The sequence below is a fragment of the Schistocerca nitens genome, chromosome 12 (genome assembly GCF_023898315.1).
Source record: "Schistocerca nitens isolate TAMUIC-IGC-003100 chromosome 12, iqSchNite1.1, whole genome shotgun sequence".
In the NCBI taxonomy this organism is placed as follows: Eukaryota; Metazoa; Arthropoda; class Insecta; order Orthoptera; family Acrididae; genus Schistocerca; species Schistocerca nitens.
The window spans coordinates 126,238,332-126,264,305 of NC_064625.1; the positions used below are offsets into that span (position 1 = coordinate 126,238,332).

At 42.8% G+C, this 25,974-nt stretch overlaps 1 protein-coding gene across 1 annotated transcript in view; it reads left to right on the top strand.

The window, feature by feature from the left end:
- LOC126214952 (tyrosine-protein kinase Fer-like) overlaps positions 1–25,974 on the top strand; it is a 118,754-nt gene that overhangs the window by 88,084 nt on the left and 4,696 nt on the right. Inside the window, exons 5-7 of the mRNA XM_049941588.1 lie at positions 6,305–6,457; positions 8,107–8,229; positions 18,926–19,048. Coding sequence (XP_049797545.1) covers positions 6,305–6,457; positions 8,107–8,229; positions 18,926–19,048 — 399 coding nt within the window. The remainder of the gene's footprint in view (positions 1–6,304; positions 6,458–8,106; positions 8,230–18,925; positions 19,049–25,974) is intronic.

Below are 25,974 nucleotides of genomic sequence, written 5' to 3' on the forward strand. Positions count from 1 at the left end.
ATGTATTATATACCTAATATGTTTTAGAACAGTCAGTGTAATTCTAAAGACGACGCTCACAGTAGCGTCGAAACCTGGTCAATTTTGACTTAATATTTGTGACCGAGGGCTTATTTGTTCTAATATAACTCTGACACGGTCAATGAACCTTAGCAGCTATGTCCAAAGTTTTGTGGTATTCAAATTTCTTGCAGAGTCTTACTTAATGGCAAACAACACAATAACTATGACCATTATGGAAATGGTGCGCACATCATCCTAAAGGTGCGGCAAAAATGAATTTTTTTGCACAGTGGTATCTGTAAATTGTTTGAGAAAGGTTGCAGGACGTGCTCTTCGAATTATCACAGTGTGCCATCAATTGGCCAAAAGCTGGTAAACACAACTGGCATCCCATAGAGCAAACAAATGAACTCGCCCAGTGCTCTGGACGACAAATGGGATACGTGCATCGTCCATCATCGCCTGCACGAACTCTAATTTCCTGTTCTTGCCTGCTCGCAAAATTGCAGCACCACAAGCATTCAGATAAGGCGCCATTAAACGTGGCTCTAAATGTGACGTAAATACAGAAGTTAAGCGCTGTCGAGCTGGGCTAGCACTTGGATGGGTGACCAAAAAAAATGGTTCAAATGGCTCTGAGCACTATGGGACTCAACATCTTAGGTCATAAGTCCCCTAGAACTTAGAACTACTTAAACCTAACTAACCTAAGGACATCACACACACCCATGCCCGAGGCAGGATTCGAACCTGCGACCGTAGCAGTCCCGCGGTTCCGGACTGCAGCGCCAGAACCGCTAGACCACCGCGGCCGGCGGATGGGTGACCATCCGGTCAGCCGAGTGCTGTTGGCAAGTGGGGTGCACGCAGCCGTTGTGAGGCAAACTGAGGAGCTACTTTATTGAGAAGTTGCGGCTCCGGTCTCGGAAACTGACATATCGCCTGAAGAGTGGTGTGTTGACCACATGCTCCTCTGTATAAGCATCCAGTAACGCCTGTGGTCAGAGGATGACACGGCGGCCGGTCGGCACCATCGGGCCTTCATGGATTGTTCTGGCGTGGTTTAGTTTAGTAGTTACAAATGTGACATAAACACCACAAAATGGTAATGGCGACGTGTCGATACGTGGCAGATGGCATGGCCTCCCTGGATGCCAGTGCGACTTAAAAGTGCGCGTCATTTACGACGGCGGCCGAGTTTAGGTTCGTTCTGCGCATCTGACGTCACAAAACACATTCAGCCAATGAACAGAGAACGACGTTGCCAGAGCTCCACTGAAGCGCAGAGCACGGACGAGTGTCTTCAGTTTTAGAAACGTTCAGTCATAAATAAATAAACAAAAGCAATGTCTTGATAGCAGACTTTCTTTTATAGAAAGTTTGGAAAAAGCATTCTTTATACCAATTCTAGATTTCCGGAAAGCTTTTGACACCGTTCCTCACAAGTGACTTCTAATCAAGCTGCGGGCCTATGGGGTATCGTCTCAGTTGTGCGACTGAATTCGTGATTTCCTGTCAGGAAGGTCGCAGTTCGTAGTAATAGACAGCAAATCATCGAGTAAAACTGAAGTGATATAAGGTGTTCCCCAGGGAAGCGTCCTAGGACATCTGCTGTTCCTGATCTATATAAATGACCTGGGTGACAATCTGAGCAGTTTTCTTAGGTTGTTCGCAGATGATGCTGTAATTTACCGTCTAGTAAGGTCATCCGAACACCAGTATCAGTTGCAAAGCGATTTAGAAAAGATTGCTGTATGGTGTGGCAGGTGGCAGTTGACGCCAAATAACGAAAAGTGTGAGGTGATCCACATGAGTTCCAAAAGAGATCTGTTGTAATTCGATTACTCGATAAATAGTACAATTCTCAAGGCTGTCAATTCAACTAAGTACCTGGCTGTTAAAATTACGAACAACTTCAGTTGGAAAGACCACATAGATAATATTGTGGGGAAGGCGAGCCAAAGGTTGCGTTTCATTGGCAGGACACTTAGAAGATGCAACAAGTCCACTAAAGAGACAGCTTACACTACACTCGTTCGTCCTCTGTTAGAATATTGCTGCGTGGTGTGGGATCCTTACCATGTGGGATTGACGGAGGACATCGAAAGGGTGCAAAAAAGGGCAGCTCGTTTTGTATTATCACGTAATAGGGCAGAGAGTGTGGCAGATATGATACGCGAATTGGGATGGAAGTCATTACAGCAAAGACGTTTTTCGTCGCGGCGAGATCTATTTACGAAATTTCAGTCACCAACTTTCTCTTCCGAATGCGAAAATATTTTGTTGAGCCCAACCTACATAGGTAGGAATGATCATCAAAATAAATAAGAGAAATCAGAGCTCGAACAGAAAGGTTTAGGTGTTCGTTTTCCCGCGCGCTGTTCGGGAGTGGAATTGTAGAGAGATAGTATGATTGTGGTTCGATGAACCCTCTGCCAAGCACTTAAATGTGAATTTCAGAGTAGTCATGTAGATGTAGATGTAGATGTGTCATATTCAATTAATTAATTAAACCAAACAAGCAATAAGCCTCCTAATTCAGGCGATAGCAAGGAAAGGTGTTTGTATCATTCTCATGAACCGCTTTTTCGCAATAAAGAACAGCGGTAATTGTTAATTTCCTATTATACTTCGATGAAACGTGAGTAATTCATAGTCATACGAACATTGTTTATCGGTATTTTGCGTGATACCTTAGAGCCTCCAGAAAATTAATTGAACGACGAGCTGCGTTAGCGTGATGGTTAGGTGTTTGACTATTAAGCAAAAGGTTGTGAGTTATAGCCTTGTTCGGTGCTTATTATTTTCTTTATTCAAAAACAATATGAAGTGTCGCACTTCGTGTATTTCATTCGTTTGAATGTAATTTTTTGAAATTTCTAGTTCTTTGTCTCTTCATTATAGCCATAATAATTTTCTGTTTTTCTAATTTTGTCCTCCAATATTTCTTTTCACAGCAATTAAAAACAATGAAAAGGCACACGTACAATATTCATGTTATCAGTTCTGTTTGTATATCTTCTCTTTTGCAGTCGCTATTTAACTATTCATATTGAGCTATATTCTTTTGCGACAGTATTAAAAGTATTATTTAGAGCTGAATTTGAAATATATTCCCCTTCAGCCACTGTAATAAGCGTCTCACTTAGACCAGACGCGTTTTTCTCTTTTGAAGCATCTTCAGTGGACAGTATTTGTCTCCTCCATTGCCAAGTCACCTTTGATAGTTTTGTGCTGTGGTAACACAATATTCAACGTTTGTGTCGGCTGATCGGTGTTTTAGAAAATGAATGCTGTTTGTGTGCTATACACAAAAATTATATTTGACATAGCTCAGAGCACTTCAGTGATACACAGTATATTCAAGTCCTAATGTTTTTGTAAGTTTACAGTTTTGTTTAACGTATTTTGTCTACTTCCTTTTGATTGATTGAAGTGCTTTAAAATAAAACCAAACGCGCCCGGTGTAAGTAAAACTTTTATTATAGTCGCGAAAGACGGAATATTTCTCAATACTACATACGACACCTATCTGGTACTTAGATTAAATGAGATATTGTTAGAAAGTAAATTTTATATGAAATTTAGGTATCTTGTCCACATTTCATTCTCAACATTGTGGCAACTAAAATCGACCATACGGAAAGTATACGCAATGGACTTTTACCCTGCAAACTCTTCAATATTTCGTGCAATGGTTTACTACATTTAATGCTGCACAATAACTGCATTGAACATCGAAACAAAATTAAGTCATTTATGGGGGGAAGGTATCAGTCAAGAATGTTGAGTTGGTAGAAGAGCCAACACTGTGTTACTAGAGGGGGCCGAAATGCACGCGTTTTAGCTCACGCAGGCTGCCGTGAGGAGGGAAGGACTATACTGACGTGAGGTCTGGAACATGACAAGGAATTAGAATTCAGAGAGCGGACGTAATTAGTTTGATACTTAACTTTAATCCATTAATGATGAACGTCGCTCTTGACGGTACATGATTCACAATATTGTCTGTTCAGAATTCATTCTAATTACTGAATATGGCTCCTTGTTAGGTCGTAGCAAATGACGTAGCTGAAGGCTATGCTAAACTGTCGTCTCGGCAAATGAGACCGTAATTTGTCAGTGAACCATCGCTAGCAAAGTCGGCTGTACAACTGGGGCGAGTGCTAGGAAGTCTCTATAGACCTGCCGTGTGGCGGCGCTCGGTCTGCAATCACTGATAGTGGCGACACGCGGGTCCGACGTATACTAACGGACCGCGGCCGATTTAAAGGCTACCACCTAGCAAGTGTGGTGCCTGGCGGTGACACCACAAAGAAGATGTGTAAAATCAAATTTTTGGGCCAAATAATTTTTGTGAAATCGAATGATGAGTGTGTCAAAGCAGTCGGAACACCGTGTGTCTGCACAGGCGAGCAGTGCAGTGATGACAAAATCGCGCACAGCGCGGAATGCTGGGAGCACGTCTCTGTAGCAGCGATAGGCCGGTATTACACTATCAAATTTCTTTGTCAAAGATTTGATCAAAGATGTGATCAAATATTCCGTCAAATATATTTGACAAAGATCTTTGATGTAGCGCTAGAAGGGATATTACACTGCCATCAAATTTTTCGTCAAAGTTCAAGATGGCTGACAAAAACTTATTAACCGCAGCAGTTGTACGTACCGCAATTACATTGTGTGCACACGCGGGAAAGAAGTGGGGGAAAAAAAGGAACCATACATACGAGGTTGACAGTCTTAAATTCCTGGGATTACAACTTGATAATAAATTCAGTTGGGAGGAGCACACCACAGAACTACAGAAACGCCTTAACAAATCTGTATTTGCAATTCGAGTGTTAGCAGACATAGGCAACATAAAAATGAAAAAGCTTGCATACTTTGCCTACTTTCATTCCATAATGTCATATGGTATAATATTTTGGGGTAACTCTTCAAGTCACACAAAAGTTTTCAGAGTCCAAAAGTGTGTAATACGTATTATTTGTGGAGTAAATTCACGGACGTCCTGTAGAAACCTCTTCAAAGAACTGGGTATACTAACTACTGCCTCTCTATATTTACTTCTTAATGAAATTTGTCCTAAATAATATATCTCTTTTTCCAACAAACAGCTCAGTTCATACATACAATACCAGGAACAAAAATGATCTGCACAAGGACTTAAAAGCACTTACTTTAGTTCAAAGAGGGGTCCACTACTCAGGAACACTCATCTTCAATAATTTGCCAGTAAACATAAAAAATTTAGTTACAAATAAAGATCAGTTTAAAAGGAGCCTGAAAGACTTACTAGTGGCCAACTCCTACTCCATTGACGAAATTTTTAATAGAAACAAATGATGTATTGTATATATTCATACTATTAGTATTGTTATTTCAGCTTTAAAAAAAATGACATGTTCCACATCCACTAGGATCTATGGAGGGAAAAACTAATCTAATCTGTGTGAAGCCGTGGGTTTTACACGATAAAAGCATTCAACAAAACTTGTGACGTGAGCTTACAGTTGAAGACGTCAAGTCGTACATCAATTACTTAAGAATGGATGAGCATACATTTCTGTATGTGCTCAGTGAGGTGTATCCTCATATCACAAAGCACAATATTCACTTAAGAACTGCTACATCTTCAGAAGACAGGCTCACTGTAACACTCCGATTCTTTGCTACAGGAGAGGGTTATGTTAGGTTATGTTAGGTTAGGTTAGGTCAGGTCAGGTCAGGTCAGGTCTCCAATCTTCTTAATCTATTTTTGTATTCAGGGTGCCTAACTTTGTAAAGCGCCTCATCAGCTTCATACATCTCTATTAATTTTGTAGTTGTCGGCACACACCAATTGTATTTACCGGCAATGTTTATAAAAACAGACGACAGAATGCAGCGATGCTAGCGCTCCATGCGGTAACATGTCACATTTCAGTGAACAGAAGACAAGCGATTTCTTTGATCAAATCTACAGCGAGGCCCTAGATTTCATCAAATATTGGACGACATTTGACAAAGTTCCTATTACACCATCAAATATCTTTGACAAAGATTTTTGACAAAGATATTTGACAAAGAAATTTGATAGTGTAATACCGGCCGAAGGGTTAATGCGGCCGTGGTGGCTTTACTTCATAAACTGCGTGCTCCCCGCTAAACATAAGTTTGCGAACTATACTATACTATGGCGCTGCTTCTCTTGGCGCGTGCGTCGTTTGCAACTGGCAACGCAGCAATCTCCCGCGTCTGGGCGGGCACGCGTGAGCCGCCAAGATAAAAGAATTGTAGCAGTGGTATTGTTTGACAGGTGGTTCGCTGCTTCAGCACCTGAAGGAGCACCGGCTGACGCTGTCCACAGAAGAGCTGACGGCCATGTGCCGTGACGCGGCTGAGGGGATGGCCTACCTGGAGGCTATGAAGTGTGTGCACCGCGACCTGGCCGCCCGCAACTGTCTACTGGGTGAGTCCCGACGGTCTCTTCTGCGAGCTATATGAGCTGATGTCTTGAACAAGATGAACAATTCTCAGACTGGTACAGCAAATGGTACTCGTTCGTCCTGTTGACTCATTTGCACTACATCCTCATTCAATGAAAAAGTATGCGGTAATTTCCATTGTAAGGGATTCACTAAAGTCATGTTGTGTGTTTTTCACTCAAATTGGCAAGTTGGAGTATTGTGTTCTCATAGAATGCTTTGTTTCACACACGAACTCTAGTAAATGGTTACCCTTTTCATTAGTCTACCTCTGCACCGGCAAAAGTCAGGAGACATTTGCCTTAAGGGGGGGGGGGGGGGGTAGGACGTCAAACGAGCCGTCTTGGAGCAGGAGAGACACCACCGGACATTTTCATTTCCATTGTCTATACTTTTACGAATGCATTCATAAAACTTTGTCAGCATGACCAGGAAGGATTCAGGATTCACAATCATAGCAGTGCAAGTTCAAAAAAATAACAAAATAATTTTTTTTACATGTGAAAGTTATCCATTTTTTCCACTTCTATTGGCTGCGTTTGTTGCTGTAGATACACATTTCTTCATAAGTAAGAGAGACTCTTCGATGAATTTTGCACAGCATACAAACCATACGTACATGTGTATGAAACTCTAGAAATTATTTAATTTATGAACAAATGAATGTGCTGTTACATTTGAAACTTCATGTTTAGAAAAAACTCAGATTTTATAGTTAATTATCTCAATTTTTACCACAGTTTTTAATATATTCGGAAAATTCTAGAGTTTCATACACCTGTAAGTATGGTTTGTATGCTGTGCAAAATTCATCGAAGAATCTCCCTTACTTATGAAGAAAAGTTTACCTATAGCAACAAATGCAGCCAATGGCAAGTGAAAAAAAGGTGAAACAAATATAAAAAAATAAATTATTTTCTTATATTTTTCAACTTCCACCACTATAAGTGTAAATCCTGAATCGTTTCTGGTCATTCTGACAAAGTTTTAAGAGTTTATTTTTAAAATTATTGACAGTGGAATTTAAAAATTCCTGTGGTGTCTCTCCTGCTCCAAGTCGTCCCGTTTGACGTCCTGCCCCCCTTAACTGAACATGTCTACAATGATCAAACTCCTACAAATGTTTTTTTTTATTTCTCTCTTTTTCTACCTTTCCCTTTTTTCTCCTACCTACACCTCACAATTTAGACCTCTTCCACACTTTCTGCCTCTCCGATACCCACCTCTCTTCTTGCATCACTTCCTCTCCTCTCTCCATCATGCCATCTTTCCCATCTACCATATCTAGCAGCAGTGCTTGAAGAACAACTGAATATTTGCATGACAGATTAACGACATACTACTTCAGCCCAGAAACGCCACCTGGTAATACAAACTCTGCTGCAGTGTTTAGTGTACCCTTGAGCAATTTGGTTAGCCGGGCACTTTAGCCGAGCGGTTCTAGGCGCTTCAGTCCAGAACCGCGCTGCAGCTACAGACGAATCCTGCCTCGGGCATGAATGTCTGTGATGTCCTTAGGTTAGTTAGGTTTAAGTAGTTCTAAGTCTAGGGGACTGATGACCTCAGACTTTAAGTCCCATAATGCTCAGAGCCATTTGAACAATTTGAATCAACTTGTTTCATGTTGGCCCAGGAGAGAACAACCTGGTGAAGATATCGGACTTTGGCATGTCCCGCGAGGTGGAGGACTACTACATGGCCCACAACCTACGCCAGGTGCCGGTCAGGTGGACGGCTCCCGAGGCCCTCCAGATGGGTGAGTGGTGGTTTATTGTTCATGCAGCTGATAGTAACCTAGTAAAGATATCAGATATCGGCGGTTCCTTTGAGTTGGAGAACTGCTACACAGCTCACAGCCTGTGCTGGGTGCTGGTTAACTGGGTGCCTCCTGGGGCTCTTCAGGTAGGTGAATAATTTATTGTTAGCGCCGGAGTTAACAACCTGGTGGAGGTACCAGACTTTGCCATGTCCTGTGAAGTGGAGGACTACTTCTTCATGGTCCACAACAGCGCCAGGCGCCAGTCAGGTGGACAGACCCTGAGGCTCTTCAGATGGGTGAGTATCTGCTTATTTTTGGCGCAGGTGACAGTAACCTGATGAAGATATCAGACTTTGGCAGGTCTTACAAAGTGGAGAACTACTATATGGCCCGCAACCTGCGCAAGGTCCTGGTCAAGTGGACGGATATGAGGCTCTCTAGATGGGTGAGTAGTTTGTTGTTGGTGCAGAAGTTAACAATCTCATGAAGACATCGGACTTTGGCAAGGTGGAGGACTACTACACAGCTCACAACCTGTGCCAGGTGCTGGTTAACTGGATAGCTCGTGAGGCTCTCCAGATGGGTGAGTAGTTTGTTGTGAGTGCAGGAGTGAACAACCTGGTGAAGATATCAAAATTTGGCATGTCCCCCGAAGTGGAGGACTACTACATGGTCCACAAAGTGGACCATGTCCCAGTCACGTGGACAGTTCTGAGGCTATCCAGATGGGTGAGTAGATTGTTGTTAGTTCAGGGGTTAACAACCTGTGAAGATATCGGACTTTGGCATGTCCCATGAGGTGGAGAACTACCACATAGCTCACAACATGCACCAGTTGCTGCTGAACTGGATGGCTCTCGATGCGTTCCAGATAGGTGAGTAGTTTGTTGGTAGTGCAGTAGTTAACAACCTAGCGAAGATATCGGATTTTGGCATCTCCTGCAAAGTGGAGGACTACTACATGGGCCACCAACATGTGCCAGGTGCCTGTCAGGTGAACAGCCCCTGAGGCTCTCCAGATGGGTGAGTATTTGTTTATTGTTGGCGCAGGTGATAGTAATGTGATGAAGATATCTGACTTTGCCATGTATTGCAAAGTGGAGGACTACTACATGGCTCACAATGTGCTGGTCAAGTGAATGGCCCCCAAGGTGCTGTAGATGGGTGCATTGGCAGCCCATCTGACACTCCACTCTCTGCAGGTGTGGCAAGGTCAGGGGGGCATTGTCTTTTTGTTATTGTTTACTTTGTCACTTTGAATATTTTTATTTTTATTTATGGCGTTATGTTTGAATAGCTCTTCCTGTAGAGTGACCATTCTCTTTCTTTCGGTATTGTGACGTAAGACTACCATGCCTGTTTTCATTACAATGTGGTGTGTTTTTCATTGGTTAGATGTTCTGAATATCTAAGTGATGAACACAAGAGAAATACTGTGTTTTAACTATCCATAGAGCCTGTGATGGAGCATGCAAAACAACATAGTGTTTATCAGCTAACCATGAGCAAGCCAAAAGTAATCTTTCCTTAAAAACTCGAAAACAAGCAGATCCACAATCAAATTATTGCTAAATATTCCACCTAATACTACATTTCAGGAGGCAACAATGAACAAAGCACTAATTAAAATGTTTTTAAACAGGAGTGTTAAATACATTTTCGTCTCACTTCACCAAATGTAAGCAGACTAACATAAATAGTGGGTAGCTGAAGAGTAGAGTGATTGTGGGGATTCCAACACACTCCTTAGCCCTTGAATTGGATCTAGAGGATCTGGCAGGTTTGCTAGTAACTGCAGTTTGCCTAAATGAAGAGCAGGACAATGATGTCACAATCCGAGATGTGGAAATGCAAGATGATGGTGGTGCAAAATTTAAATAAAAGCAAAATAGACTGGTGCAGGATTCAAAAATTTTAGCAGCCATTAAGAAAAATGGTTCAAATGGCTCTGAGCACTGTGGGACTTAACATTTGAGGTCATCAGTCCCCTAGAACTTAGAAGTACTTAAACCTAACTAACCTAAGGACTTCACACACATCCACGCCCGAGGCAGGATTCAAACCTGTGGCAGCAGCAGAGCCGTGGTTCTGGACTGAAACGCCTAGAACCGCTCGGCCACAGTGGCCAGCTCTCCATCATAAACACACTACTTGTCATTGCCAGTCCACAGTTTATATCCTCTGTACTATACCATTATTTTACTGCCCAAATAGCAAAACTCATCTACTACTTAAAGAGTCTTATTTCCTAATCTAATTCCTCAAGCATCATCTGACTAAGTTCCAATATCCTTGTTTTGCTTTTGTTGGTGTTCATCTTATATCCTCCATTCAAGGAGCTCTCCATCCCATTCAACTGCTCTTTCAAGTCACTTGCTGTCTCTAACACAACTACAGTGCCATTGCAGACCTTGAAGTTTTTATTTCTTCTGCCTGAACTTTAATTTCTACTGCAAATTTCTCTCTCTTTGATTTCCTTACTGTGCAGATTGAATAACATTGGGGGTGGCTACAACCTTGTCTCACTCACCTTTCAATCACTGCTCACGGTTTCTGTACAAGTCGTAAATAGCCTTTCGCTCCCTGTATTTCACCCCTGCTACCTTCATAATTTCAATGACGGTATTCTACAAATGCTATAAACGTGGGTTTTTCCTTTCCTTAACCTCTCTTCTAAGATAAGTCGTAGGTTCAGTATCGCCTTATGTGGTCCTAGATTTCTCCGGAATCCAAACTGATCTCCAATATCGGCTTCTACAAGTTTTTCCTTTTTTATGCAAGGAATTCGTGTTAGTATTTTGCAACCTTGACTTATTAAATTGATAGTTTGGTAATGTTCACATCTGTCAGCACCTGCTCTCTTTGAAATTGGAGTTATCGGATTCTTCTTGAAGTATGAGGTTCCATCTGTCTCATACATATTGCACATTAGATGGAAGAGTTTTATCATGGTTAGCTCTCAAAAGGCCATCTGTAATTCTGTCGGAATATCGATTACCCTTGGGGCTTTGTTTCGACTTAGATATTTCAGAGTTCTGTCAAATCCATCTTGCAGTTTTACATTTCCATCTCTTCTTCATCTAGGTCCTCTTCCATTTCCATAATATTGCCCTCAGGTATATCTCCCTTGTATAGACCCTCTATATACTCCTTCCACCTTTCAACTTTCCCTTCTTTGCTGGGACCGATTACCATTGCAGTCTGGTCCCTTTAATCCCACAAACCAACCAACCTTCTTTGCTCAGAACTGGTTTTCTGTCTGAGCTTCTGATATTCCTATAGCTGCTTCTCTTTCACTCAAAGGCCTCTTTAATTTTCCTGCAGGCGAACTCTACCTTTCCTCTAGTGAAATATACTTCTAACTCCTTACATTTGTCATCACTTCCTGTCAATAAGATTTTTAAAAACGTTTCTATTCCCTTTCGCCTACTTCTGTAGCTGCCTTTTTCTATTTCCTCCTTTCATCAGTTAAATTCAATATCTGTTGTGTTACCCACGGGTTTCTACTAGGCCTTGTTTTTTTACCTACTTCATCCTCTGCTGTCTACACTATTTCTCAGAGCTACCCTTACGTCTTCTACTGTATTTCTTTTCCCTGTTCTAGTCAACCGCTGCTTAGTGCTCCCTCTGAAACTCTGGTTCTTTCAATTTATGTGGGTCGTATCTCCTTAATTTCCTAATAATCAAAATGATGGAACGCAATTTCAACAGTAAGCTGCTGGGTTGTTGTGTTATTTGTGGATGGCAGTCCAAGTGTGTGTTGTACAGAGCCACCCCACCAGAACTTATGCTGATTTAGCAAATCTTTCACAGCCGTGTGTGATATCTAATGCTGAACTAGCCCATGCCCTCTCTCTCTCATTCACGTAGCCACTACCTACACTCAACCCTGGAGATGTATGCATGATATCTTTTCTCAAATGCGTGTGCGTTAGTGCTCTTATGTATTTTTGATAAATAATACAGTTCGTTCAGATGCTTTTTGAATAGGGCGTTAAATTCAGATCGTCCCGCTCCATTCGCCTGATATCTTCTGTTTCAAGGTACTCGTCCTCGATGGGAGCTGAGTGGCGCCATGCGTTATCATCCATAAGGAGGAAGGTGGGATCCACTGCACCCCTGAAAAGGCGGACATACTGGTCCAAAATGACGTCCCAATACACCTGACTTGTTACAGTTCCTCTGTCAAAGACATGCATGGGTGTATGTGCACCAACCATAATCCCACCCCACATCCTCCAACGACGACCTCCATATAGGTCCCTTTCAAGGACATTAAAGTGTTGATATCTGGTTCGTGGTTCAGACCAGATGAAAACGCGGCGAGAATCACTGTTCAGACTATACCTGAACTCGTCTGTGAACATAACCTGGGACCACTGTTCCAATCACCATGTACTGTGTCCTTGACACCAGGCTTTACAGGCTGTCCTGTGACCAGGGGTCAGTGGAATGCACCTTGCAGGTCTCCGGGCGAATAAACCATGTCTGTTAAGACGTCTGTAGACTGTGTGTCTGGAGATAACTGTTGCAGCAGGGCTAGGTGCAGTACTCCATGGCCGTCTGCGGGCACTGATGGTGAGATATCGGTCTTCTTGTGGTGTTGCTACACTGTGGACGTCCCATACTGTAGCACCTGGACACGCTTCCTGACTGTAGGAATCGTTACCATAATCTCGAGATCAGACTTTGTGGCACACAGAGGGCCCGTTCTATGACCTGCTGTGTTTGACCAGCCTCCAGTCCCCCTCATAACGTCATCAATATGTGTTCTTTGAGCCATATTCAACACACAGTCACCATTAGCACGTCTGAAAGCGTGTGCACAGTTACTCACTGCACCGTACTCTGACATGCACCAACACACCTCTGCGTATGTGGACTGCTGCCAGCGCCACTGTGCAACGACCGCAGGTCAAATGCACCGCATGGTCATACTGCGAGGTGATTTAAACCTGAAAATCGCCCACCAGAGTGTTTTTTATCATGTACCAGCATTATCCTTAATTTATGAGCATGAGTCTAGTTAGCCCTTCCGTTTCAGTTTATAATATTAGAAGCCAAGATCCCTTGATGTGAAAAAGTTTATTTTATGACAAGATTCGACAGTAACTAACTATCGTGCTCTGATTCTTAGATCTTGTACAACAATTACACACCAGAAAACATATTATCCGAAAAATAAAAATTGTATACCGCCAAGAAACACATGCATGTTCAGAAAAAAGGGAACACCTTGAACGACTAGAGATAGGACGTTCATATTCATAGGACGTGTTCATTAGTGTGTTCTGCATTTGTGCCTTATATGCACTGATATCGTCATGCATGGAGCAAGTTTACCACGGCATGGGCTATGTGCCCGTCATCCACTTCTCCTCCTGCCTTTGACAAATGTGTAGAAACATGCTAGACGGCAATGGTGTATAGAACGGCATCATTGGGGACAGGAATGGCATCAGATACTGTTTCCAGATGAATCCAGGTTCTCTTTGATTGAAAATGATGACCACAGACAGGGGGAACGGCATCACAAGCACTGTGCGACTGTATTTGCACAAGATAGAGTGGCAGCTCAAGGGTTTATTGTGTGGGATGCTATTGAGTGCAACAACAAATCACAGTTGGTGCGTGTCCAGAGCACAGAAACCAGGGTGACCCATGTGAATGACATCCTGCGATCTACATCCATACCCTGTTTTTCACAATACCTCAGACACCATTTTTCAGCAAGGCAATGCATGACCATTTGTTGTGCACAAACATGTGCGTTCTTGGTGTCACAGGACGAGAGCCTTTTGCCCTCGCCAGCTGCATCAACCGGATTGTCGCCTGTCGAAAATGTGTGGGAAATGGTGAAACGATAGGTTCAGTGCAGTGACCCAGTGCCAGCCGCAACAGATGAACTATGGAACCAGGTGAATGCAGCATGGATGTCTATGCCATGGGACGCCATTTGTGCCTTATATGCATCGATGTCATCATGCATGGAACAAGTTATTAGGGCCCATGGTGGACTGTGTACCTACCTACTAGGCAACAGGACACATGCAGCAGTAAGGTGACTGAAATGCTAGTCATTTCTGCAGAACTTACTAATGTGCATGTCTTGTGAATGTGAACATTCTGTACAAGGTGTTCTGTTTTTCTGAAGATGAGTACAGAAACATTTTAAAGATAGATTGCAGTAAGGTGAATTTCTTGATACGAAAACACTGAAGCACTGTACATTCACTTAAAATCTGAAGGACCTGCACTCAGATGAGAAGTATTGGCACAGGAAAGAGTACATTTCATAGGGTTGAAGAATGTCTATAGACAGATGGGTGATTATTAGATAGCAAAACTATCGAGATGAGAAGTAGAAATGGAGGTGGTTAGTAGGAAATAGAGGTGGTGAGAAAGGCAGAGGGAGGAGTAGTAGGTCATGTGGGTCAGGCAGTGGTTGCAGTGGGAAAGGGATGGACAGAGAGGAAAAGACGAGAGGAGCTGTGATGTGGAGTGGGATAGGTGGGGAAGAGTTGAAGGTGGTAGGAGGGATAAGTATCAAGGCAGATCTCATTGTGTAAAAGAGAGAGAGTTGGTGGTAGTTGCTATGGGATAGGATACGCGGTGTGTGTAGGTATAGGGATGGAGGGATGCATTTGTGAAGGTGTGGCATTATACCAGGGTTGGTAATCAGAGGCAAGGCAATGGGGTGGTTAAAATCCAGTTTGTGAATAGTATTTGTATAGGAGATGCACAGATGGTTCAAATGGCTCTGAGCACTATGCAACTTAACTTCTGAGGTCATCAGTCGCCTACAACTTAGAGCTAATTAAACCTAACTAACCTAAGGACATCACACACATCCATGCCCGAGGCAGGATTCGAACCTGCAATCATAGCGGTCGCTCTGTTCCAGACTGTAGCGCCTAGAACCGCACGGCCACTCTGGCTGGCTGATGCAGAGATGTTCCATGTGGGTGAGATGGAGTGGGAATTTGATGAGATGGTAGAGGATCCAGATGGCTCGAAAGCAAATGGGAAAAAATTACATATCTCCCATAAATATAATTACACATAAGTCTCATTGATATACTAACATGCTCTAATAGTAATAATACAGCTTGGCACTGGTTTGTCAAATACCATAACATTTTCTAAATCAAATATCTATAGCACTAGTAATAGCAAAACCCGGTATATCGATGGAGATGATGCATCAACGACAACTAAGAAAGACTGAGGTAGTGAACTTTAGGGCCAGTGTTAAGTGCCTTCAAGATTGGTCGCCAGGTGGCACCACTGCGTAAAGGTAGTGATGTGTGCGTGATTATTATTAAACCATGTGACATAACAGATACATAGACAGGAATGTAGTTCCAGCTGGACTATAAACACTTACACATCTCACAGCAGAGAAGAAGTATGTAACCGGGCATAGTGTAAAATAGATTACAGGCATCTATGATCACTATACAGGGTGAACATTAAGAATAAGACGAGATTGGATTCATGAGAAAAATTATAAACAGAGAGACTGAAAATTTTAAGGTGTACACTGGACTGAGACAAGGGGATGCCATCTCACCTATTCTATTTAATATTATCTTAGAGAAGATTGATAGAGAATTCACCAAAACTAATCCACAAGGGATCCAACTGCAGGGACAGAACATTACTAGACTTGCTTATGCAGATGATGTAGCCTTAATAAGCACTTCAAAAGCTGAATTAATCAGGATGATGCAAAATTATTACAAAATAGCTGAGAAAGCTGGACTTCATGTGAATGAAGAAAAGACAGAATATCTAGTCATAAGTAAAAAACTCCAAAAGAATACACCATTGACCGTAAATGGTCTCACTTTCAAGGCAGTTGACCACTTCAAGTACTTAGGGAGTCTTTTTAGCAGAGACAATAGAGCAGAAATAGAAATAGACGCCTGTCTAGCAGCAGCTAATAGAAATTTTTACAGCTGTATCAAAATTTTAAGGATGAGATCACTTAGTACTGAATTCAAAATCCGTTTTTATCAGTCAACTATTGTACCAGTAGCATTATATGGATGTGAAGCTATTACATTCAGGAAAAAAGATGAAGAAAAACTGTTGATATTTGAAAGAAAAATACTAAGAAAAATATTTGGACCAATCTTCGACGAAAATGTCATGGAGTGGAGGATAAGGAAAAATGAAGAACTACGGGAGCTGTACAAACATAGTACCATTGTGGATATGTTAAAGAAAAGAAGACTGAACTGGGCTGGTCATGTAGCAAGGATGCCGGAGAACAGACTACCCAAAATAGCATCCACTAAGAAATTAGAAGGAAAGAGAAGAAGAGGAAGACCTCGAATTAGGTGGATGGAGAATATCCGGGAAGATGCAGCTAGGATGGGCATCAACTCTGATTGGACAACAATTTCCCTGGATAGAAATAATTCGAAGAGGCTCGTAGAGCAGGTGTATGGTCGATAAGGCCTTAGCCACGTGTAAAGTAAAGTAAAGTAAGTATTGTGCTTTCATAAAGTAAGTGACCTAAAAAACCAACAACTTAGGTGGAGTGGGAGGGATGGGGTGGAAAGGCATGGAGAGGGGAAGATGATGGAAGGTGGCAAAACGGGGTGGTAGAAACCAAATATAAGACAACAACTGACATAATAGAACTATAGACAGTAACAGTTCCAACTAAAAGATAAACATTGACATAGTTCAGAATATAATGTAAGTTGTCCATAAACAGATGTAGGCTGATATAGATATAGATAATGGCACAACCAGAGCAAAAGAGATTACTATGTTACATAATTGACAGCTAGTGCATGAAAACACATAAACGTGGGTAGTACTGGTGTTACAGCTAGATGAGTGATATAAGAAAACAGCTGGGTGAGACTGGATTCATGAGAACCTTAAACAGTGGGTGGTACTTTCCTTAGATAAGTGACCTAAAAAAACCTACTGAGGGTGGAATCGTGTTGAAGATGGGGAGGGGAAAGGAGGAGGAGGAGAGAGGGGAAGTGATGTGGAAGGGGCAGGGAGGGAATGAGGCGAGGGAAGAAGGATGGGAAAAAAATGGGGGAAGGTTTTGTTTTAATGCCCAGTAACATACTGAATTGTCATTGAATCTTGCATTTTAATGGCTCCTAAATTTTAGAATTCCCCATTAGTGCCATATTGCATTTTCTAACATTTATGCCAGCGCCATATTGGATTGTGATGTCATTGCTCTGCATCTATGCAACCCATAGATGCTGCCTAAATTGATCTCGCTGGGGCCTGTAGATATGAAACGGGAGCCGAAGAGTGTGTGTGTTGGAATCCCCACAGTCATTCTACTGTGGAGTGTAGCCATCACAAGCGTTCAAACAAGTGAAAGATTACTACCCTGTCATACGATACGTTTAGGAAGTTGTAACTACGTTGCCTTGCCGTCCTGTGTCATTTCAGTCCACTTTTGTCTACTATGCCTGTTCTGGCTGAGACGTAACCTGATTCGTTAAGTATCGTGATTTAATGTAAAGTTTAAATTATTTTCCTTGCTATATTTTGCCGTCGTTTAGAATTTCGCTTGAACATTTATATCTGTGTTGCCGCCCATGAGCTAGTAATATGTGAGAACTGAGATTTCAGATGTGCAGAACCCCCACGTAAGTCGACTTGAGCAGTCATGTAAATATCATGTGGCAGATTTTTGAAGTAATTACATCGATAGTACAGGCAGGTTCTGCCCAAAATATTATGTACGCTGACGAAAAAAATCGCAACACCTAAAAATAATTAATGTAGAGCGATGATATTTCTGAAATACGTTTGTCTGGGTATCTTATTTAAGCGCAACTTCCTGGCAGGAACTGTTTGCCAGACCGAGACTCGAACTCGGTACCTTTGCCTTTTGCGGGCAAGTGCTCTACCATCTGAGCTACCCAAGCACGACTTATGCCCCTCCCTCCGCTCATTTAAATGGTTAACATTGCAAGATCACAGGCTAAAGTAAGTGCGAGATAAGACATTGCAAATGTGGAATGCTGGTACATTAATAACTGTTGTAACTGGCAGAATTTTGAATGAAAGTGGACAAACGGGCATGCATTGCATTGTACAGGTGCCAGATGTCAGTTTGTGGGACAGAGTTCCATGTCTGCTGAACTTGGTTGGTCAATACTTGGTCGACTAATGCTGTTTGTGGATGGTGCTGTAGTTGTCGTCCTGTGATGTCCCATATGTGCTCAATCCGAGACAGATCTGGTGCTCCAGCAGAGCAAGGCAAAATGTGGACGCTCTGTAGAGCATGATGGGGCTACAACAGTGGTATGTGGTCGAGCGTTATCCTGTTGGAAAACATCCCCTGGAATGCTACTCACGAATGGTCGAATCACCAGACTGACAAATTTGGAGTCAGGGTGCATGGGACAACCACGAGAGCACCCCTGGGGTAATATGAAAGCGCGCCACAGTCCATAAATCAAGGTGTAGGTCCAGTGTGTCCAGCACGCAGACAAGTTGGTTGTAGGCCCCCAACTGGCCTCCTCCTAACCAACACACGGCCATCACTGGCATCGAGGCAGGACCAGCTTTGGTCAGAAAACACGGCAGACGTCCAACCTGTCCCTCCAGTGAGTTCTCGCTTGACACCACTGAAGTCGCCATCGGCGGTGGTTTGGGGTCAGTGTAATTCACGCTACGGTGACCGGACTTTGTGTTTCAGGCAAGTACTCGTGGATGAGCGACGTGTGGAGCTTCGGCGTGCTGATGTGGGAGGTGTTCTCGCGCGGAGCCAACCCCTACACGGGCTTCAGCAACCAGGAGGTGCGGGACAAGGTCGAAAACGGTGAGCACACGCACGCGCACACGCACACGCACACGCACATGCCCATGCACATCATACATACAATCCATCATTCAGACCTATAAAAACCGCCATTTTCAAACCTCGTTACTGCCATGCTTGAAGTCAAATGGGCACAGCCCTGTGGTGGTTCCGAGAAAAAATGACACAGTCAAAAACAGCCAGATGGGCGCCTGGGAGCCTGCATCTCGGGGACAGCGAAGCTGTTGACGTGCTGCTGTTGTGAGCGTCGATGGACAGTGGTTCAAGGACAGTGCAATTACGGTTGGGCGACACAGCATTGGACATTCACACCTCATCACAGGACGGCGAGGTCCAGACTTGCCCACTTTGTAAAGCAGGATAGACGGAGATCTGTGGCACATCTGACGCTGGAGTGAGGGGTGCCTATAAGTTAGTTATACAAAAACAACCTTTTATGTTTTCAAAAGGTAAATAAGTTACAACAACGTTTGATACAGCACTGAATGCAGTATGTCTTTTATTTCCGCCTAACACAGTTAGTTCCTGGCGTTCTCGCTATGTGGCAGGTGTGAATCAGTTATCTGAACAGTCATCATGGTGTATAGCAGTGCAGAGCGTGTGCAGAGTTGCCAATGGTTTCACGAATCCAAATCCGCCACCGGAGTTCACAGACACTTCAGGACTAAATATCACAAGCTACTGCGTCATGTAACTGAACATACATGGGACTCGACCGAGGTAAATATTTTTTGCACTGTAAGCTGTAACGCGATTTACGGTCCTTTCTTTTTTGCCGAGTCAGCAGTAACTGTCATACTGCACCTGGACATCCTTGAATATTACCTCATGTCTCGAGTAGAACCGTCTAGGGGCACCAAATTTATTTTCGAGCAAGATAACGTACCACCATATTATCATTATGAAGTTGCCGTGTATCACTGTAGGCATGTGCCGACTTGGATTTGATATAGCGGAACAATATCTGGCCACCAAAATCACCTAATGGACTTTTGTGCACGGGGTTACACTAAAGATGGAGAGCTTGTTCTTCTGCTTCTAGGAAACATCGATGAACTGCAGCAGTGGATAACACGAGCAGTCGCCACCGTACGTCAAGATTTGACAGGAAGTTTATTACTTATTGGACATTTGTCACATTACAAAACGTCGCCACATTTAACATTTATAAATAAAACTTGAAGACACACACTGCTTTATCAAACATTCCTGTAAGTTATTTACTTTTTTCACAATTAAAGGTTATTTTCACATAACTAATTTATAAACAACATGCAAAATGCATTCTGTGAACAAGTGTTTTGTAGCACATCGTTCAGTGCACATTGTTGAACATGGAGCTCCACAGCAGACGAACATTATGTGTTTCAATGTTGACCCACCGACGTCGTGAATGCAGTAGGTGCAGGATTATTGGGACTGGATTATGACCCAATGGAGATGTTGTGTACATAGTTCTGCATTGTCAGCGCGTACACAACTTTCAAAAAAATGGCTCTGAGCACTTTGGGACTTAACATCAGTCCTCTAGAACTTAGAACTACTTAAACCTAACTAACCTAAGGACATCAGACAACACCCAGTCATCATGAGGCAGAGAAAATCCCTGACCCCGCCGGAAATCGAACCCGGGAACCCGGGCGTGGGAAGCGAGAACGCTACCGCACGACCACGAGCTGCGGACACACAACTTTCCCAATAGTGCATGCACCGCAAGCTAAGCACAACAGCGCAGGCGCAGCGCTCATCCATCTCCGCACTACAAGATGGCGCTGTCTTAGATATGGACCAAATTCTGCTTCCGCCGATCCGCGTATTAATATGTAACGCAGCCAATGAGATTGTTGCTAATGTAGAACCTTTTCTCCTCGCGGATCACACTCGCACAGTGATACCTTAACGCTCGAGGTATTATAACGAATGTACAGACCTTCGATTAGTCAGTCTGTACGGGTCTGCGTCAGTCTGCATTAGTCTGCATTAGTCTGTACCAGTCTATAGTCAAGTTTGTCTGCGCCTAATAAGATTATCATATTCCTGTACATAGCCATGAAGAGAAATGTATAGACACTTTGTCAAGTATCAGAGATATGTGAGAATAAGATTAACGTGCCAAGACGAAAGGAACTTCAGATTGTCAATTGTAAATAGCATCCAGAACCAAGTTAAGTTATTTTTATGCTTGTTATTATTTTAATAAATGTGTGTGAAAATTAATGAAGTTCTGTTAAAAGTTGGTCACCGTCAATCTGCAACTCTAAGAGTGCAAGTGGAATTTCTATCGTCTGGCATAACGGCAGAAGATAGACACGCCACGATAAGACCACGAGACATATTTCTGACACTCACCTACTTCGTTAGAGCGACAAGTCAAATAATCTGATGGTGTGTGTACCGAAGGTCTTACAGTACGCACACCACAGGAGACATGTCGAGTGATCAAATGGATCCTGTTTGTTGTTACACCAGGTCGATAGTGGTGTCTGGATGTGCATTCATTCAGGCAAACAGCAGCTCCAAACATCGACTGTTCCACAGATGCCAGCTGGTTGGGCTATGGTGGACATTCACTTGGACTGCCCCGAGATCTGTGGTAGTGATCAGAGGCACCACGACAGCGCTGGAGTACATAAACACTACTGTGGACCACCAGCATCCCTTGATCCTTGATGAATTCTACAACAGGAATTGTGTCCTCAAGAAAGGTATATGTCCGTGTTACAAGGCCAGAATCTCGCGCTGGATTGAGGAGTCTGTTAATGGGGCCAAATTCGCCTGATCCGAACACTATGGGACACATCAGAAATGGTATGGGGCACCAGATACATACCTTAAAACCATTTCTGGGAATTCTGTAATCTGGTGCTACACACCTCTGGAAACCTACTAGGGACATGTCGAATCCATGGCACCCAGAGTCGGTGGCATACTGTGTTGCAGTGGTCGACTAACACACTACAATGAAGCTGGTCATCATGTTTAGGCTCATCGGTGCACATCAGATTGCCAGTGAATCCTGTCAGGAGGGTTCATCCACCGTCATCTTTACATTACTTCATGCATTCATGACAATGCTATAACTGGATTAGCCACGTCTGAAGATGGGAATGAGTTGCCATCACCAGTAATAAGAACACTCTAATTATTAAGTAATCTTGATGAAGAAATTATTATACAAAAATTTGAGAACTCCCACACTTGCATTTGGCAACACGTCAGTTTTGTAAAACAGAATGTACTGAAGAGCTGCCTCAGTTGTACCACATTCGAGATTTTACTTATTACAGCCTAAACAGTAATTAACAAAATTATCTACACATTTGCATTTTCCACTGCAGCATGTTACTCTTTGTATCACCGAGTGAGGTTGTGCAGTGGTCAGCACATTGGACTTATATTCAGGAGGACAACGATTCAAACCCGTGTCTGGCCGTCCTGATTTTGGTTTTCAAAGATTTCCCTAAATCGCTTTAGGCAAATTCCGGGATGGTCCCTTTGAAAAGTGCATGGCCGATTTCCTTCTCCAGCCTCCCCTCATCCGATGGAACCAATGACCTCACTGTTTGGTCCCCTCTCCCAAATCGACCAACCAGCCAACTCTGTATCAGATTTAGGTAAAGGATATTCTCTGAAACACACACACCTATATACATTTAATTTTCTAAAAAAATGTGGTACAAATTAAGGATCTGGTTTTTTCCAATTTGTATCAGTGAGTGCATAAATTGTGCCATCCTTACAATATACTAGTCTAAGTTCAAAGAAATGTCCCATAATTAAGTTGTTCCATCACTTTTTGCAGGTATTGCAATATAATCTTTTCACCCCTTTCCCCAACCCTGCACACTTCGCATCAATACACATTTTTCGTTTCATGTACTTGGTCATTTCTTCCATTTACCATTCCACAGGCAACACGTTGCAGCATTCCTCTGAATTATGAATGAGTTTCTTTGTTGGCTTCCCCACAGCGTCTCCAAAACACTTTCTTTTTACAAGTCTAACTGTAGCTCTGAATTTCTTCTCCTGTGCTTCGATTAGCTGTTTTTTTCTGAATGGGCTGTTCGCTGGTCACAGGCTTCTTGGTCGGGTCTTGAAGTTTGCCTTAAATGAATCCTTTCAGATCTGCTGATATGTCTTTGATGGACACATTTAGTCATCTTTTTTCCTGCCATGGCGGCTTCTGCACTGGAAATATGTATGGCAGAATCTGTTTCTCCACTATCAAAATTTTCTTATGGACATACTTAAACAGAAGATCATCTCTTCAGATGTGAGAATTTGCAATTCCAATTTATTTCCATCAGCGTTGGAAAACACTTTACTTTGGCTAAAAGTTCTGTATACCCTATCTGAATCTGAATTTTTATTTTCAGTGTGCCTGTTAATCGTTGATTTAACTGCATTTTATATGTGTGCTCATTATTTAATCCACAAAGCTCATTTTGGTATACTCGTACAGCTAAATACAAGTAATCGCTGCTCCACTTTCTATAACGTTTTACTGCTACCGTACTGAAATACAAAATATTTTCTTTTGTAATAAAGAACTTAGAATAAAAAATGCATTGCAGAATTCCCCATTTCATTTCCGCATATTAAGCTGCATTAATGGTGCCAAATGCATATTTGAAAGATCATTATATGAGCACGTTTATTAACTTGTACAGGTATAAAATGAGGAATGTAAAGGGGTATATTACAGCCAACATCGACATTCTTTGTTCGTTAATTTCCTGCAAACGAAACACATCGAATACAGTCTGTCCGAAAACGTGGGTTGCCCCATCGGGACCATTCGACCGCCATGTCATCTTCAGCTGAGGATGCAGATAAGAGGGGTGCGTGGTCAGCACACCACTCTCCCGGTTTTGTGTGACCGGTGCCGCTACTATTGGGTCGAGTAGCTCCTCAATTGGCATCACGAGGCTGAGTGAACCCCAAAAAATGGCAACAGCGCATGGCGGCCCAGATGGTCACACATTCAAGTGCCGGCCACGCCCGACACCTCTTGACATTGGTGGTCTGATGGGAACTGGTGTATCCACTGTGGCAAGGCAGTTGCCCTTATTTCATATATACCGACCCATAAATAAAGTGTTATATCGCCACATATGTAAAAAGTTAGCTGAAAACCATGGCGAGATCAACATCGTCTGCAGACGATCTGTTGTTCAAAACACAGAAGTCATAGCTGACAGTATGGACCTAACAACGGAACCTCCCCATCGCACCCCCCTCAGATTTAGTTATAATTTGGCACAGTGGATAGGCCTTGAAAAACTAAACACAGATCAATCGAGAAAACAGGAAGAAGTTGTGTGGAACTATGAAAAAAATAAGCAAAATATACAAACTGAGTAGTCCATGGGAAACATAAGCAACATCAAGGATCATGTCAGCACAGGAGCGCCGTGGTCCCGTGGTTAGCGTGAGCAGCTGTGGAGCCAGACGTCCTTGGTTCAAGTCTTCCCTCGAGCGAAAAGTTTACTTACTTTATTTTTACAAAGTTATCATCTGTCCGTTCGTTCATTGACGTCTCTGTTCACTGTAATAAGTTTAGTGTCTGTGTTTTGCGACCGCACCGCAAAACCGTGCGATTAGTAGACGAAAGGACATGCCTCTCCAATGGGAACCGAAAACATTTGATCCAGGAAAACACGTCTGATATATTCTATACGACACTGGTGACGGCATGTGCGTCACTTGACAGGAATATGTTGTAGACCCACCTAACTTGCACACTTGGCGAATAGGTAAAAAGCTTCTTCTACCTTGTCCGATTTAGGTTTTCTTGTGGATGTGATAATCACTCCCAAAAAAGTGATGAAAACATAGGAGTGTGTCACATAAACTGCAACAGATGAATGCAACAGTTTCACAGTCGCACAGTTTTCTCTGTGCTCTGTCAAAACATATGTTTTTAACGTTTTCAAATTTTTCCGTGTGTAGACCGTCAAATCCTGCATATGTACAAGCAAATCTGAACATGTCCTGGAATTTTGGAGAGCAAAGTTGATTATGTGTGAGTGCCTGAACTCTGATAATTGTCTGAAAATAAAAAATTAAAACTTTTCACTTGAGGGAAGACTTGAACCAAGGACCTCTCGTTCCGCAACTGCTCACGCTAACCACGGGACTACGGCGCTGCTGAGTTCACATACTCTTAAATGTTGCCTATCTTGCACATGGACAACTCAGTTTGTATATTTTGCTAATTTTTTCATAGTTTCACACAACTTCTTCCTGTCTTAAATGTTGCCTATCTTGCACATGGACAACTCAGTTTGTATATTTTGCTAATTTTTTCATAGTTTCACACAACTTCTTCCTGTTTTCTCGATTGACCTGTGTTCAGTTTTTCAAGGTCTATCCACTGTGCCAACTTATAACTAAATCTGAGGGGGCTGTGATGGGGAGGTTTCCTTGTAAGAAGCATATAGTTCACGCTAATCTAACTAAGTTTTGGATAGCACAAGAGCTCCGAATTTTATAGTAGTGGTACAGATTAGGAGCCGGTACAATAGGGGCCACTCTCCACAATGATGTTAAAGGACATTGTATGCATCAGCTGGTGAATGCTTCATTGCGTGTGTAGAGTCTACGTGGGACGTGATGGCTGGCGTGCAGTGACCAGTTTTCGTCCAACGCGCTGGATTGGCTCTGAGCACTATGGGACATTAACATCTGAGGTCATCAGTCCCCTAGAACGTAGAACTACTTAAACCTAACTAACCTAAGGACATCACACACATACATGCCCGAGGCAAGATTCGAACCTGCGACCGTAGCTATCGCGCGGTTCCGGACTGAAGCGCCTAGAAGCGCTCGGCCACCGAGGCCGGCGCGCTGGATTGAATTCATTCGTTTGTTTGCAAGTGGAAGCCAACTGTGTTTGCCCCCTTCCAACCAGTTGCGATGACAGA